This window comes from Anticarsia gemmatalis, chromosome Z (assembly GCF_050436995.1).
Source record: "Anticarsia gemmatalis isolate Benzon Research Colony breed Stoneville strain chromosome Z, ilAntGemm2 primary, whole genome shotgun sequence".
NCBI classification, from domain to species: Eukaryota; Metazoa; Arthropoda; class Insecta; order Lepidoptera; family Erebidae; genus Anticarsia; species Anticarsia gemmatalis.
Window position 1 is genome coordinate 20,947,910 of NC_134776.1, and position 14,294 is coordinate 20,962,203.

At 33.9% G+C, this 14,294-nt stretch overlaps 1 protein-coding gene across 1 annotated transcript in view; it reads left to right on the plus strand.

The window, feature by feature from the left end:
• Window positions 1–3,701: 3,701 nt before the first annotated feature.
• LOC142986346 (Krueppel-like factor 6) overlaps window positions 3,702–14,294 on the plus strand; it is a 175,138-nt gene continuing 164,545 nt past the window's right edge. The window contains exon 1 of the mRNA XM_076134800.1: window positions 3,702–3,894. Within this exon, the coding sequence (XP_075990915.1) occupies window positions 3,793–3,894 (102 nt within the window). The 5' untranslated portion in view covers window positions 3,702–3,792. The remainder of the gene's footprint in view (window positions 3,895–14,294) is intronic.

Consider the following 14,294-nt stretch of genomic DNA (forward strand, 5'->3'; position numbering starts at 1 on the left):
ACTACTGATGATTACTGATACAACTAGAAGTACAAGATTCAATGGAATTCCCTTAAATGGTGCCTTAGAACTCTGTTTAATTGGTGAACAAACTCATTTACGCGATGATACACGGAAAAGAGGAATATAGCAGTGAATAGGAAAAAGTGAAATATAAATATTATTATAAATACGACAAGTTGATGAAAGAATATAGAAGTAACATCTACCATAGTACTTTATTATTATATTATTATCTTTAAAATGTATATTAAAATGTTTGTAAGTTAAACTGTATGTAATGTATTATGATGATACATGTATTAAATATCTGGAATATAGTCTAATAATCACTTTTTAGTGTTCGTCACTGCAAGTTCACAAAGTTCACTTATACACTCACACTGCCGGTAGATGCGGAACCTGAAACAAAAAAGTAATATTAATATATTATTGTAACTAGATAAAGTATAGGAAAGGCATATTTGAAAAGAAAAATGCGATGCGTTAGTTCAACAGTGGGATACATAAAAAACCTAGCTTTAAAAATCTAGCCTTCTATTGTTTCTAGACTGGGAATTAAAAAACAACCGATTCTTTCCACAAAACATAGTTAATACCATTTAAATAACAGTAGGTACCAAAATAGGCTAGGCACTTAATGGATGGGAGCCGTAGTATCCAATTGGAGGTACCGCGTCTTGGCCACTTTATGGTGACCGTCGAAGGAACACCGTGAGGTTTCTAGTCGGTATGCTTGCCTAAAATTCATAGCCAGGGCACCTAGCCGCCTAGCCTATTCGATACCTATCGGCTATAATCAAATCAAATCATTTGTTATTCATTTATTATAATATATTATGTCAAATTTTGACACCTTCAATAGTTTGTGCAATAACTTAATCTAACACTAGCTCGGAAAGGTTTACAGCCTTAAGAGAAGAGCTAGCAAGAAACACAAGGCCACTCTTTTTAATTGCCAGATGATTTACAATGTGCTTGATATAATAATGGATCATGCGAGAAGCATTCAATAATCAGCGATGTAGACTAAATATCAATGAATCCACACTAGTCAAGTACTGCGCTTGCATTTCTTCAAGAATTGTTTAAAGCATATTTTTTCAAAATGTCTTCCTTTACCGTTTACTAATATTTTTTTGATACCCTCATTACTTGGAAAAATATACACGTATATCAGCCTAGCGCTTCTTCCAACTATGTATGTTGGAGTCGGCTTTCAGTCTCACCGGATGCAGCTAGATACCAGTATTTTACATGGAGCGACTGCCTATAGGACCTCCATAACCCAGTTACCTGAGTAATAACACGATACCCTACGGTAAGACTAGTTGTCAGACTTCCAAGCTTATGACTACTGTTAACGACTGTCAGAGATCTTTGAGAATTACAGCCGGGGCCCACAATTTAACGTGCTTTCCGAAATTCAGAGATCGATCCGCGTGGCTGTTGCTAACTAAGCCACGAGCTCCTCAAAAAAAAACTTGAAATCGCTGACAACAAATGTGCGAAGCGAATACCTGTGCCACGGCTATTATTACGTACATTATTATCATGATTTTTTGCCATTTTACTTTATATTTTTCTTTAGTCGTGTTGGTTATTCACAACTCCTAGATATTTCGAAATACCCTTCAATCCGGCAAACTAGCGTCGCGTTTTAGAATTTACGCGTATTTTGCTACTTATTTCCGCATGCACTGACTTCCATTGATAGTCCTTTACTATGATTTTATGAATTTTATGATTAACAGTACTATAAGATAAAGTTAAAAAAAAATGAAAAGATTTTTTTATCTGTAGGGTAGTTTGATTTTACGAATATGTCAAAAAGTTTGTCATAGTAATTCCACAGGTACTATCATGTATAGAATATGACAGTTACAAAAATATTGTAGCTGCACCTACTGTTTGCATAACTCGAGCCAAAACATCGCCGAAAAGACGATTTCGCCGGAGACTCGAAAAAGACGCGAGATGGCATAGAATATCTGCCAAATTGTCAGAATTGACTCAAGAAAAACTATACTTCGATATATCAATCAAGTTTTAAAACCCTTATAGTATTTTCCACTAGCGCGAACTAATCAAAACTTTTAACTAACTTTTTATAAACTTTTGAAAGTCCATCTATCTACTTAATTTTTCATATAATTGTGGTATTTTTTCAACCCTTTCCGATACTGATAAGATACTACAGTGGTGATTCATAAAAATAATAATTATTACATTGTTTTGAAACTTCGCGTAGTACACACGAAAGATATAGAGTTACGAAAGCGAGTAGAGGAGACACAATTATTTGTTTGGATATCGGATCTGTTATTTTTTTTGTGTGAGTGGGTAGTGTCTATATTTATGTGTGTCTTTGATTGTAGTGTTTACTAATTGGTTATTTTTGATGTACGATGAATGGAATTGTTTTTAGGGAAGAAAATGTGAGGAATGACTAATTTCTTCTCAAGTATAAAAAGTTTATAATGTAATGAGGTACTTTTTTATAAACGTTAGCTTTGTTATTATTTTTATTTATAAAGAATGGAGATAATGGGATTTTTAATTGGAGTTTCCTAAGGTTTGTTAGGTACCGTTGTTATTCAGGATCAATGGTTAGCTTCACAGATAGTTCTTAACTTTGAAACAAAAGATTGAGAAGAAAGTTTAAGCTAGTTTATCAGTTTTATTGTGTAGAATAAATATTTGATTATTTATGAATTCCTTTTACTACAACATTTAAATACACATATTATATGACCTATAGAATAAGATTGTGTCGACTAACCTTGCTGAGCAAAAACTGAGCGTTTTGTGGTGTAAGTGTCTTATATACTACTTTTAGAGTAATTTGATGAATGATACGACAATACCGTATGTATAAAATGGAGTTTATGTATATTTACACACAAAAATATTCTTTTAAAGACGATTGAAACGACTTTTAATTTAAGAGGAAAAGGTTCTTAAATTGGCGGTATTTTTGTATGTGTTTTTTTATATCGTCTCTCACAATTAAGAAAAGTTAAATTTTGCTTTTGCTATATTAGTTTGATAGATCCGGCAAGTATATCGGAATAAATTTGATATGCATTGTTCAGCTTACCGAACTTACTAAGCCTTGAACTAACTGCGTCGTGTTTTGAGTTCAAAAGTGACCGACGATACCCTGAACCAATTAAGCGATTACTTTCATAGGTAAATAATTATTTTCGGAAGTATTTTATATGTTTTGTTTTGAGTCATTTAGTCATAGTAAAGAAAACAAACTTTAGAACGAGTTCGAGCGCGTCGTGTTTACCTTCCCGCGCGACTGTAATTACATCTCGTGCGTACTACAGTTTATTTCATTTAAGTTTGTTTGTCTAGTTGCTGTTTTCGACATCCGTGCAACATGTTCTATTATTAACACATCATATGGCACATTATTTGTTTTCCTACATATCTGGGGAATTATTTAACGGTTTTCCCCAAGCGTACTCACTATAACATTCCTATCGGTTCAGTAGCCGTCTAATAAGCCAATTACTACTAAAATTACAAAAAAATATGTAATTTTTTTCTTTTTTTTTGGAGCACATTGCAACCGAGTTGGAGAATGAAAAAAATACGAAAAAAAAGCGGAAAAATCGTCCCGTCTGATGATTTAGTAGTCTACGCGCGGCGAGGGTGAGGAGTGCGGGGCAGTGAGCTGGCTCGCTCGCGACGAGCGATCAGTTTGCTCCGTAGCGCGTCGCAGCACGGTCACGCAGCGCGGTGTGTTAAAATATACTCGTGACGTGAATACATGTAAGCGTGATGGATGTGCTGCCGAGTGGCAACTTGTTCCGCGAGCTCCAGGACGTCACCGACACCGGCTACTTCGAGTGGAAGCTCTCCCTCGAAGATTATTGGCAACAGGTAAGTAAGTTTCCCGTACGCTATGCGAGCTGAGCGTAATAATTGTTTGAAGTGACAAGCGCGCGCCTGCGTACGGTGCCCCCTCGCCGGTCGATTCAAAAGGAATAACCTAAAATGCTTAGATAATAAGCTATGCGTTAAAAAACACAAGAAAAACCAGCCCCAGAAGATGCGCCATCACTAAAAATATCCGGAGTCCGCGCGGCGAAACCGCGTTGATAGTACGATCTCCGCTTGAGCGTGTGATAACCGCTTCTCAGAATTGCCGCTTCTGGGAAACAGTACACAACACTGGGTGAAGACTCACTGTGAATACATTCACTTTCGTTCAATAAATCGATAACATTTTCACTTTCAGTTCACTGCTCCATATTTAATTCGAGCATACTTCAAACTTTATTTATAGTTTGTGTTTACAATTTATGTTTGTTTTTTCCATTTTTTTGCTGTGTTCTGTTGAAATAACGGCGAATTGTAACGCTACCCTACATTTCGGAATGTGGGGGACGTCTCATAAATTTTCCTTTCTTATTGCTTATTTTCTTATGTTTTTATTGTTTACTTACCGTTTATTTATTAATAAGATCGCTAAACACGTGATTTTGTACGAATTATCGATCCAACACAGCCATTTTAGTTATATCTATCTACCAACATTTTTGATAATGCTATTCTAGAAGTAAGTAAAGATTCACTGTTGTTCATTATTCATCTAAAATATCAAAGAAATTGCTCACAATGTTCAATAGTTACGGAGATATTCACCTACAAAATGAACCGATAACAGAAAAAATCTACCCTACATTTTACATTTGTAAATAGTTATTCTGTTACCTTCATTCGACCAAATGATAAATAAAATGCACAATTTTATTCGACAACTACAAATAAATAATTCTGTGTTAAAGACTTTTCACTTCGGTGTCTCGACCCGAGTCACAGGCGACTGGGCATCAAAAAACATGCTAAATGGAAGACAAAATACTATATTTTTCAGCATTATACTATAGAAAACATTTACTAAAAGTCTTACTACAACATTTACTATACTAACTATAAGCACGTTTATAAAAATCATTGATTACACTATAGAAGAAATCACTAATCTATAAATCATTAAAGATTCCATAAAATTGACCATCTAATACTGCATTAGCGTAATTTTAAATGCAAAAGTGCATAATTTGTATCAACAAAACATATAATACATGCAGTTATGTGTAGGAACATAATTTATTAATGTAAAAAAAAATATTCTAACCCTATACTGTCCCAATGCTGGGCAAGGGCCTCCGAATGAGGATGAAGTTAAGCATTAAGTCCACCACACTGGCCAAGTGTTGGTTCGAAACTTTTCCCTCAATAAATATAACAAAAAATGCAGTTATATGTACAATCATAATTTATTAATGTAAAAGATCTTTTTCTAACCCTTTACTGTCCCAATGCTGGGCAAGGGCCTCCGAGTAAGGGAAAAGTTAAGCATTAAGTCCACCACGCTGGCCAAGTGTTGGTTCGAAACTTTTCCCTCAAAAAATATAACAAAAAATGCAGTTATATGTAGGAACATATTTTATTAATGAAAAAAAAATATTCTAACCCTTTACTGTCCCTATGCTGGGCAAGGGCCTCCGAATGAGGATGAAGTTAAGCATTAAGTCCACCACACTGGCCAAGTGTTGGTTCGGAACGTTTCCCTCAAAAAATATAACAAAAAATGCAGTTATATGTACGAACATAATTCATTAATGTAAAAAAAATATTCTCAACCTATACCGTCCCTATGCTGGGCAAGGGCCTCTGAATGAGGGAGCAGTTAGCCATTAAGTTCACCACACTGGCCAAGTGTTGGTTCCAAACTTTTCCCTCAAAAAATGTGTAAAAAAATAACACGTTAAATAAAAAAAGCTGTTATTATTCTAGTTGTCATACAACAGTAAACAATGAGTTTATTTCCAACACGTGCGAAGTTTTAATTCCATCCAGCCCAGACTGAGATAGTTTGAAACTAAAGTTTACGTTTGATGTCTGTGGCTGTCTCACTAACTGCTATAACGTTATTTTAATATAACATGTTAAGTTATTATAACGATTATATGATTATTTATTTTTATATAAAAAAAATTGTGAATTAATGCTATTTACAACATTTTATATTGAAATATGTATTGAGAATTACTATTATTTTTAAGTTTTTCTATTTATATCTACATATTTTGTAATACTTACGCATTTCATGAATTTAATGTATTCATTTAGTATTAGCAACAATTATTGAGATAAATTAAAGTATTGTCATCGAACATAATTGTTTCATTAATTAAATTCTCATTGAAGTTTTAACGTTATATAAGACTTTTATAAGAAAACCTAGTTACGATTGAAATTTTTTGACCGTACTGTTAAAGATTTTGTGAAATATATAGTTTTATACAAATAAATTAAGTGTAACACCTAATTATAAGTTTTCTATAAAAGTAAGAAATCTACTTATAATTCTAGCAATTTAAGAATCTTTTGTATGTTGAAAAATAAATATTTTTGAACATAATTCTAGTCTTTAAAAATACATTCTGTTAAGAAACTACCCATTGAAGTATTACTTTCTTAACTTATAAGTCAACTTATTAGTTACTGAAAAGGCTTTCTAGGAAATCGAGGACCTGAAGAGACTGTAAAAGTATTGCAGGTTATTCTAGAAACTGCGGTAATTAACGAAGTTGTTCAAGAAAGTTACACTTTATAAAGAGACTGAATTCTTAGAATCATTTATCATAGATAATTATTTTTGAAGACCTCGGCAAAGGCTTCCTACTTCAAAATATCTATCAGATAGCTTATCAAAGGATTTTTGTCCGTTTTCGTACATTTGCTGTCACATATTTAGCAGATAGGTTATCTAACACTTAGTTTTAAACTGTGAAACTGGCTTTAATGGAAACAGAGAGAGAAAAGCATTTACAGTTTAGTTAATAAGTCACTATTTGTATCAAACTTCGTCTGCTTATTTAAACAGCTACTAAATACAACATTAAGCCTAGTAATAATTTTGCATATTGTGTAATATGCAAAATTATTAAAATGCATTTAATATTACTCATTTCTGATATCTGCAAGCTTTACTTGTCAATAATTGAAACCACAACACCTTAATCGGCTTAACATAATTGAAAAACATTTATTAATGCGCTCCATATTTTAAAATCAGAATAAACTTTCTTCCATCTATTTTGAAGTCGGCTTCCAGTCTCACCGGATACTGCTATATACCAGTATTTTACATGGAGCAACTGCCTATCAGACCTCCACAACCCTGTAACCTGGGCTATAACACGATACCCTTCGGTAAGACTGGTTGTCAGACTTTCAAGCTTCTGAATACTGGTAATGACTGCCAAACATCTTTGGATAAGACAGCCGGGACCGACAATTTAACCCTGTATGTATAATATGATCACCCATCCACAGACCAACCTCAGCAAGCGTAGCTTGACGTGAGAGATCGATCCGCGTGTCTATTATTATGAAGCCAGAAACTTAGTAACCAGTCCTCTCAGACTTTAAAGCTTCTAACAACTGGTAATGCCTGTCGAAGATATTTCAATATGATAGACGGGGCCCAAAACTAAATATGCTTTCCGAAACACGTATTTTAATATATGTATGAAAATACGAGACAGGCAATGTTATGACGGCGACTGCACAAGGATTATTACGTCACGTCTACCTTGAACTAGTGACACTGAAACTTAGAATTTCTCGACGTAAATAAGATATTTTCTTTTAAGAGACAAGTCTGGAAATGAGTCACACCAATGATTTTTGTTATGAGCATATTTAAAAACTAGGTACTTCAAGGATAAAAAATCTGTTTTAATTTTTTTCGTATCTTCAAAAATGACCGAGATATTAAACGTCAAAGTATGGCCTTCGCGCCAACCTCCGGCAAAGCGGCCGCACGGACGTGTGACGTCATCTCTTGACACTGCTATTTCGTCAGTACTTGCCGATACCTACCTAGGCTCGTTGCGCTCTCGCGGTTTCGCTTTAAATAATTTGTTTTGCTTATAGTGGACAAACAAAATGGTTAGAAAATATTGTATTGTCCCTCTGTGTACTAACTCCAGTGAAAAAACACCCCAAAAATTGTTTTTTTCTGTACCATGTAAACTGTTTTATATTTTTGCAAAAGACACCTAATCTAAAACTTAAAGCCCGTTTCAGATACTGTCAAGCGCAAATAAATGTTAAATAGAAGTTTATTGCCTTTTGAACACTTCCTCGAGGTCAAGATGCCATATCATGTTCATACCTACCTAGCAATAAACTTCTACTAAACAGTTGATACTATTTAATGAGCAGTTCAATGACCTCACAGGCGGCGGCGAGCCGAGCGCGGCGGTTGAGTTGGCGTTGGTTTTTTGTTTTGAAAAAAGAACCCATGTTTATTAAATCTAATAATATCAAAATTAAAATGTTAGTTTAAAAGTTCTCATTACACACCCAATCATATAAGACTACCTACCTACATACAGAGTAGATTCATGCCTTCATATGATAGCCATCAACCTGACTAAAGTCAGAGGCAGGGGTGATAACTTTTTTTTTTTATAATATTATTTTAAAACTATGTTTTCCAAATTTACACTTGGTAGGTACGTAACACTCATTATTTGTAAATTTTATTGTTAACTACACACAAAAATATTATTAGTAGTATACGAGTTCAACTTTCTTTACCTGGGTCTAGTTGATGATTGTGTGCGTGGCGATCGAGATCGAGGATATCTTATTTTACAAAAAACACGATGATTAAATTTATAACACATACACATACTCAGACTCTTTAAATATTAAATGCAAATCACTTTTCAAATCAAAATTCCGCATCACCCGCAGTCGAACAAGCGTGTCTGTTGCGTCGTGACGTCAGCGCATAGCGCGCGAAGCAACGCAAATTTAAAAAAGCAGTGAAACTTTATAACGCTGTAACTTCGGTAATTTTGATCCGATTTTGATAAAACAAAAACTATTATTATCAGCATAAGTACACAAATTAAATGCAGTATGTTTAATAGTCATATTTTGATGTGCTGGTGTGACTCATTATTTCCGTATCGTTTGAGACTTTATGCAATACAAAGAAAGTTGTTTTAACAATGCAATGTCTGTAACAGGCTGTGATATTATATTTCTAACTTATAAGTAACTATTGTTTGACAACTTAGTACAGAGCCTTGGCAAGCTCGATTTTTCTAGACTATAGTTTTGTGTACTTCTAAAATAATAAGCTTCAGAAACCAGTGGGTACTTAATTTTCTAAATTCTGGGTTTTTAATGCCGCGATAAAAGGTCATTACCTACTAAATAGTCGAACTATAGTATGATAAAACTTTTACTTCCAATATCTATTGTTAATAATAAAAATATTTGTCACAATCTAAAGAATGTCCGCGAGAATGTCTGCTTGACTTTACCAATTCGAAGGTTACGAAGATTGGCTGATTAGCAAAAACGTGTTTAACCGAATTTGAGACCTTTAGTAACTAGTTTTAAATGGCTATAATTGGATCTGATTTATAATAAAAAATAAGAGATAAAATTATCACAATACCATCTTTGACACCGAAACACACTAAAGCATTTCATAATAAAAAAGCATGTTATTTAATAGCATGTTATAGCACGCTATTAAAAAGCATGCGTCAATATTGGTGACGGGAATGCACTGCCAAATTACTGCGAAATTTTATATACATGCTTTGCTATTTACAAATCATATGCGAATTCGAATTATATTAATTGGCTTATAACGTATTTCTTCAAAATTATTTGGGTTTTTTCAAAATTAAGATAGGATGATAATATCTTTAGGCAATTCACACACGGTCATCTGATGCTAAACTAAGCAAAGTTTGTACTAGGCAACTGTACCGCGTTCTCTACCACATTCGTCTACCGACAATCGGCTAGCTATCGAGAAATTTTACACAAAAATCTGTTTAGCTCTACATTTGAAATATTAAACTCTCGATACTCGACTATACATACTATGCAGAATCGCGCTACTGATAAACGTTCTTATATACTTCTAAATACATACTTTAATAGACAAATTTACAACCATTACCATTACACATGAATGCAGGATAAGTAAAAAATATTTTTAAACCTATTTTCTATCAGGGAATTCCGAAAACTCGAACAATAGACTTCTTTACCTTTACATTTACCACGAAAGACTATTCTACTTGGTCCCTTAAGGAAAATAGCTACTATAAGTATTATAAATATGAAAATTTGTAAAGATTTATGTTTGTTACTTTTTCACGCAAATACTACTACATGGATATTAACCGGGGCTATTCAGTAGATTATTATAAATAAAAAATATACCACGCGGGCAAAATCGCGGTCAGAAACTAGTATTAAAATAATCATATTATTGCAAGAATTATATTGCACATAGTTACCGAGAATATTATTCAATATCAACATTATCTATATGACTTTCAATCTTATCTTGTTTATAAGTAATTTGGACTACATTACGAATTTAAATCAATCATGAGTAATATGTATTGGAAAATAACTAGCGAGTGAAGACTGCTTGGAAACTACACTAGGTGTAAACGTGACTTCGGTCGCGTTGCTTTCGGAAAATTAAGACGATTGTTTTATTCTAGGACTATAGCTACCTTAGTCATCAATATCGGTTTAATGATTTAGCCTTGAAAGCGTAAAAGACGGACTTTTGCATTTATTATATTAGTAAAAAATAAGAAGCACAAAACGTATGTTTAGTGGTACATGTAGTCAAAGTTGTTCAAGCCGGTCCAAGTCCGACACAGACTGACTTTTGAGGTGCCTTTCGAAGCACGGAGATGCTTAGCTTCTAAACCGCTAGCGGCCCATCTATAGAATGACCTCGTTAAGGTTGCTGATCGTTAACCGACTGGTGCGCTATAATAACTCTTGAACTAGGGTAGAAGGACCGAGACGCTTAGGTTATAGTAATAAGCAGTCCCATCTGTAAAATGTCCGTACTAAGGTTGCTGATCGTTTACCGACCGGTGAGCTATAACAACATTTGAACTAGGGTAGAAGGACCGAGACGCTTAGCTAATAGCAATAAGCGGCCCCATCTATAAAACGTCCGCGCTAAGGTTGCTGATCGTTTACCGACCGGTGAGCTATAACAACATTTGAACTAGGGTATAAAGCGTAAACTAGTTATTTGTTAGTCAGTATTATATTGAAACAATGAATCCATAAATTTATAATTAAAGTTGACTGTCACAGGGAAATAGGAAAAAAACTGTAATATCCTCGTCATTATTCAAACTACTTTTCAGTATAATAATAATTATAATGTCAGGTAAAGTCACGTTATCTATTATTATTTAATTAATTTTGAGGCGCCCATAGCCAGTTGTACTCACCGGTCGGTAAACGATCTGTGGTTTAAGCAACACTTGCGAGGTCATTGCATAGATGGGTGACCGCGAAGTGATATTAGAGCTGGGCGTCCCTGTGCTTCGGAGGGCACGTAAAAAGTCGGTCCCGGCTGTTGTCTATTAAGACAACAGTCGTTAAGCCATGTCAAAGGCCTCTCAAGCGGCTTGAACAACTTTGACACTAGGTTGACCACTAACCATACGGCAACAAACAAAACATTTAATTAATTCATATAAATGCGATAGTTAATGTCTTTTACGCTTCCACGACAAAGGTCTAAACCAATATTAATGACATTCAGCAACAATTCGAATATATGCTTCTATCTTTAAAGAATTAAACTATAATAGAAATAGGAGATTTATACGCGACTGGAGTCGCGGTCAGCTGGTACATACAAATAAATAAATATATTTAAATAACTCATACAATATCATTTAATTATGATTCCATACTAAGCAGAGCTTGTACTATGATAACCAACTAACATTAACATTTTTGTTCAAAATATTTCCTTAGTCTTTAATTCTCACGAGACTTTAATGTTTTGCACACATTTGAACGCCAATAAGACAGAGTTACTCAATTTATATACTTAAAAATGTACTTATATACTTCTGATGAGTTCACAATAAAGTATATGAAACAATTAACTGAAAAAAACGGGTTATGCCACTTAACTCCAAATCCATTGTTCTCTAAACTTTAACATCCCATACATTATTTCCACTTTGACTCCAAAGCAATAAAAAAAAATTATTTACAGATAGAAATATTTCCCTACATCAATTCCACTTAACTCCAAAAGAGTTTTTGTCGAGTCAGCAGCAAAAATTATATCTTGACGATATTTTGGTGTAAGCCCATATACCAAACGTCCTAGTAATTTTTCACAAACCAGTAATTTTGATTTAAGTTATTATAATTAGGTTAGTCAGTTCATCGTCCTCAAAAACGAACACCGTAGGATCAAAAGTGCTATCCTGGTGAAAAGATTGAAAGTCAAGGACGGGATTAAGCTGTTATATTAGAATAAAGTTCTAAATAAAAATTAAATTTCTTACTTAGCTAAGTTAACATAAAATAAATAGTGCAGGTTTTAATGTATAAGATATAAGTTTTTTAGATATAAGTTGTCGGAGTACACGCGCTGTTCGCTTCGATGTTCTTATAATTTTAGATTTTTTTTTTATTTTTCAAGTGATGTTTACTACGTAATATGATTTGATGTTCAATATTATAATTATTCAGGGCCTGACCATGCCTGCGCGTAGTGCAGCGACTCGAACTGCTCCCTCTGCATCCATGTCATCCGTATGGCTAAATATTTTATGCTGCTGACTCTACTTCTGCTGATTTCTTGGAGTTAAAGTGGAATGAATTATATTTAAATAAAATATTTATTAAAACTGTTTTGGAGTTAAAGTGGAACGTTTTTTTGGAGTTAAGTGGAATAACCCAAAAAAACGGACCTTATTTTCTGTACTTAAAATCAAAAATCAAAAACACTTCTAAGAAGACTTCGCCTACACTTTTCGATTGTTTATTTTACTCCTAAGTGCTCATTATTCTTATACAATTATCAACTTTAACTACCTTGTTATAAGTGCGATAATTCCTTAGCAAATTAAACCAAACAATCAGTATTTACCTATAAAGGAAACTAAATATAGAATTTATTTACAATATGTTTCCTGTTGAACGTGTGAGGCTAACATTAATTTTAATGTGTATTTAATAGGTCGTAACGAGTATTTCGTGTTACTTAGGGATTTGTTGAAGAAATTGTATATTTTTAGCCCCAATTTTTGTACTATCACGACGCTAAATTTGACGAAATTCGGTTCAGCTGTTTTGCTGTAGAAGAGATACTGATAGACTCGTATTTATAATGTTAAAGAAGAAACGATTATATGGCGTACATTTATGGCATTTTTAAAAAAGGTTGGAGCGTTTTTAGTTTTTATTTGATTTTTCAATAAAATTGGTAAATTTGATCAAAATCAGTTTTGCGGTTTGGTCGTGACACGGGTACTGACAAACACGCATTAATAATATAATTATAATAAGAAGAGTAATCGGTACGTATTAAAAGTGTCATAAAAGGTGTATAGATGCGATACAACAAGCGTAGAAATCAAGATAAATTTATAAAGATCGAGTTAGACTTAGCAAGTTCGAGTCAGCTGCTAGTCTTACCAGATGCAGCTGAATACCAATCTTACATGGAGCGACTGCCTATCGGACTTCCAAAACACAGTTACCTGGGTTATAACGCGGTACCCCTCTGTAAGACTAGTTGTCAGTCTTTCAAACTTCTCACTGCTGCTAACGACTGTCAAATAGCCTGTACCTTCAATTAAACACAGTATGTTAAATATGATCACCCATCCATAAACCAACCTCAGCAAGCGTGACTTAACCTGAGAGATCGAACCGCGCGGTTGCTGTTACTTAGATTGAATATTAATAAAATTACAAATACTTTCTCTAAGCGTACAAAGTTTCGCCTACACTATCATGAAGGACTAATCATATTTCCAAGTATCGGTCTCCACTCAAACCGCAGCTACACGTGGCGTTTAAATGGGGACTATAAATAACACCCTATATATAAAATATATCGCGATTTACATCGACACGAGCGGGCTATCGATCGGTTTCCATCAAGGATATTGTTTAGAGCCGTAACCGTAAATATTGGGTTTCTTATAATTCGGATAAAGTCTAAAATTTGTTCTTTTTCGGTTCTGTATGACTGGATGTATGAATGAGAGTGAAGCTAGGGAAGTTTGTTATTATCGTACCAAGTGGCATTATCTGGTCTTTGCCTACTTTTATGGGAAGACGGCGTTATATTATACATCTTTATTCATTTTTTCTTCAAATTTCAATAACAGTAACTTAGCCAAAACTAATGGATAATTTAAAAAATCACATAT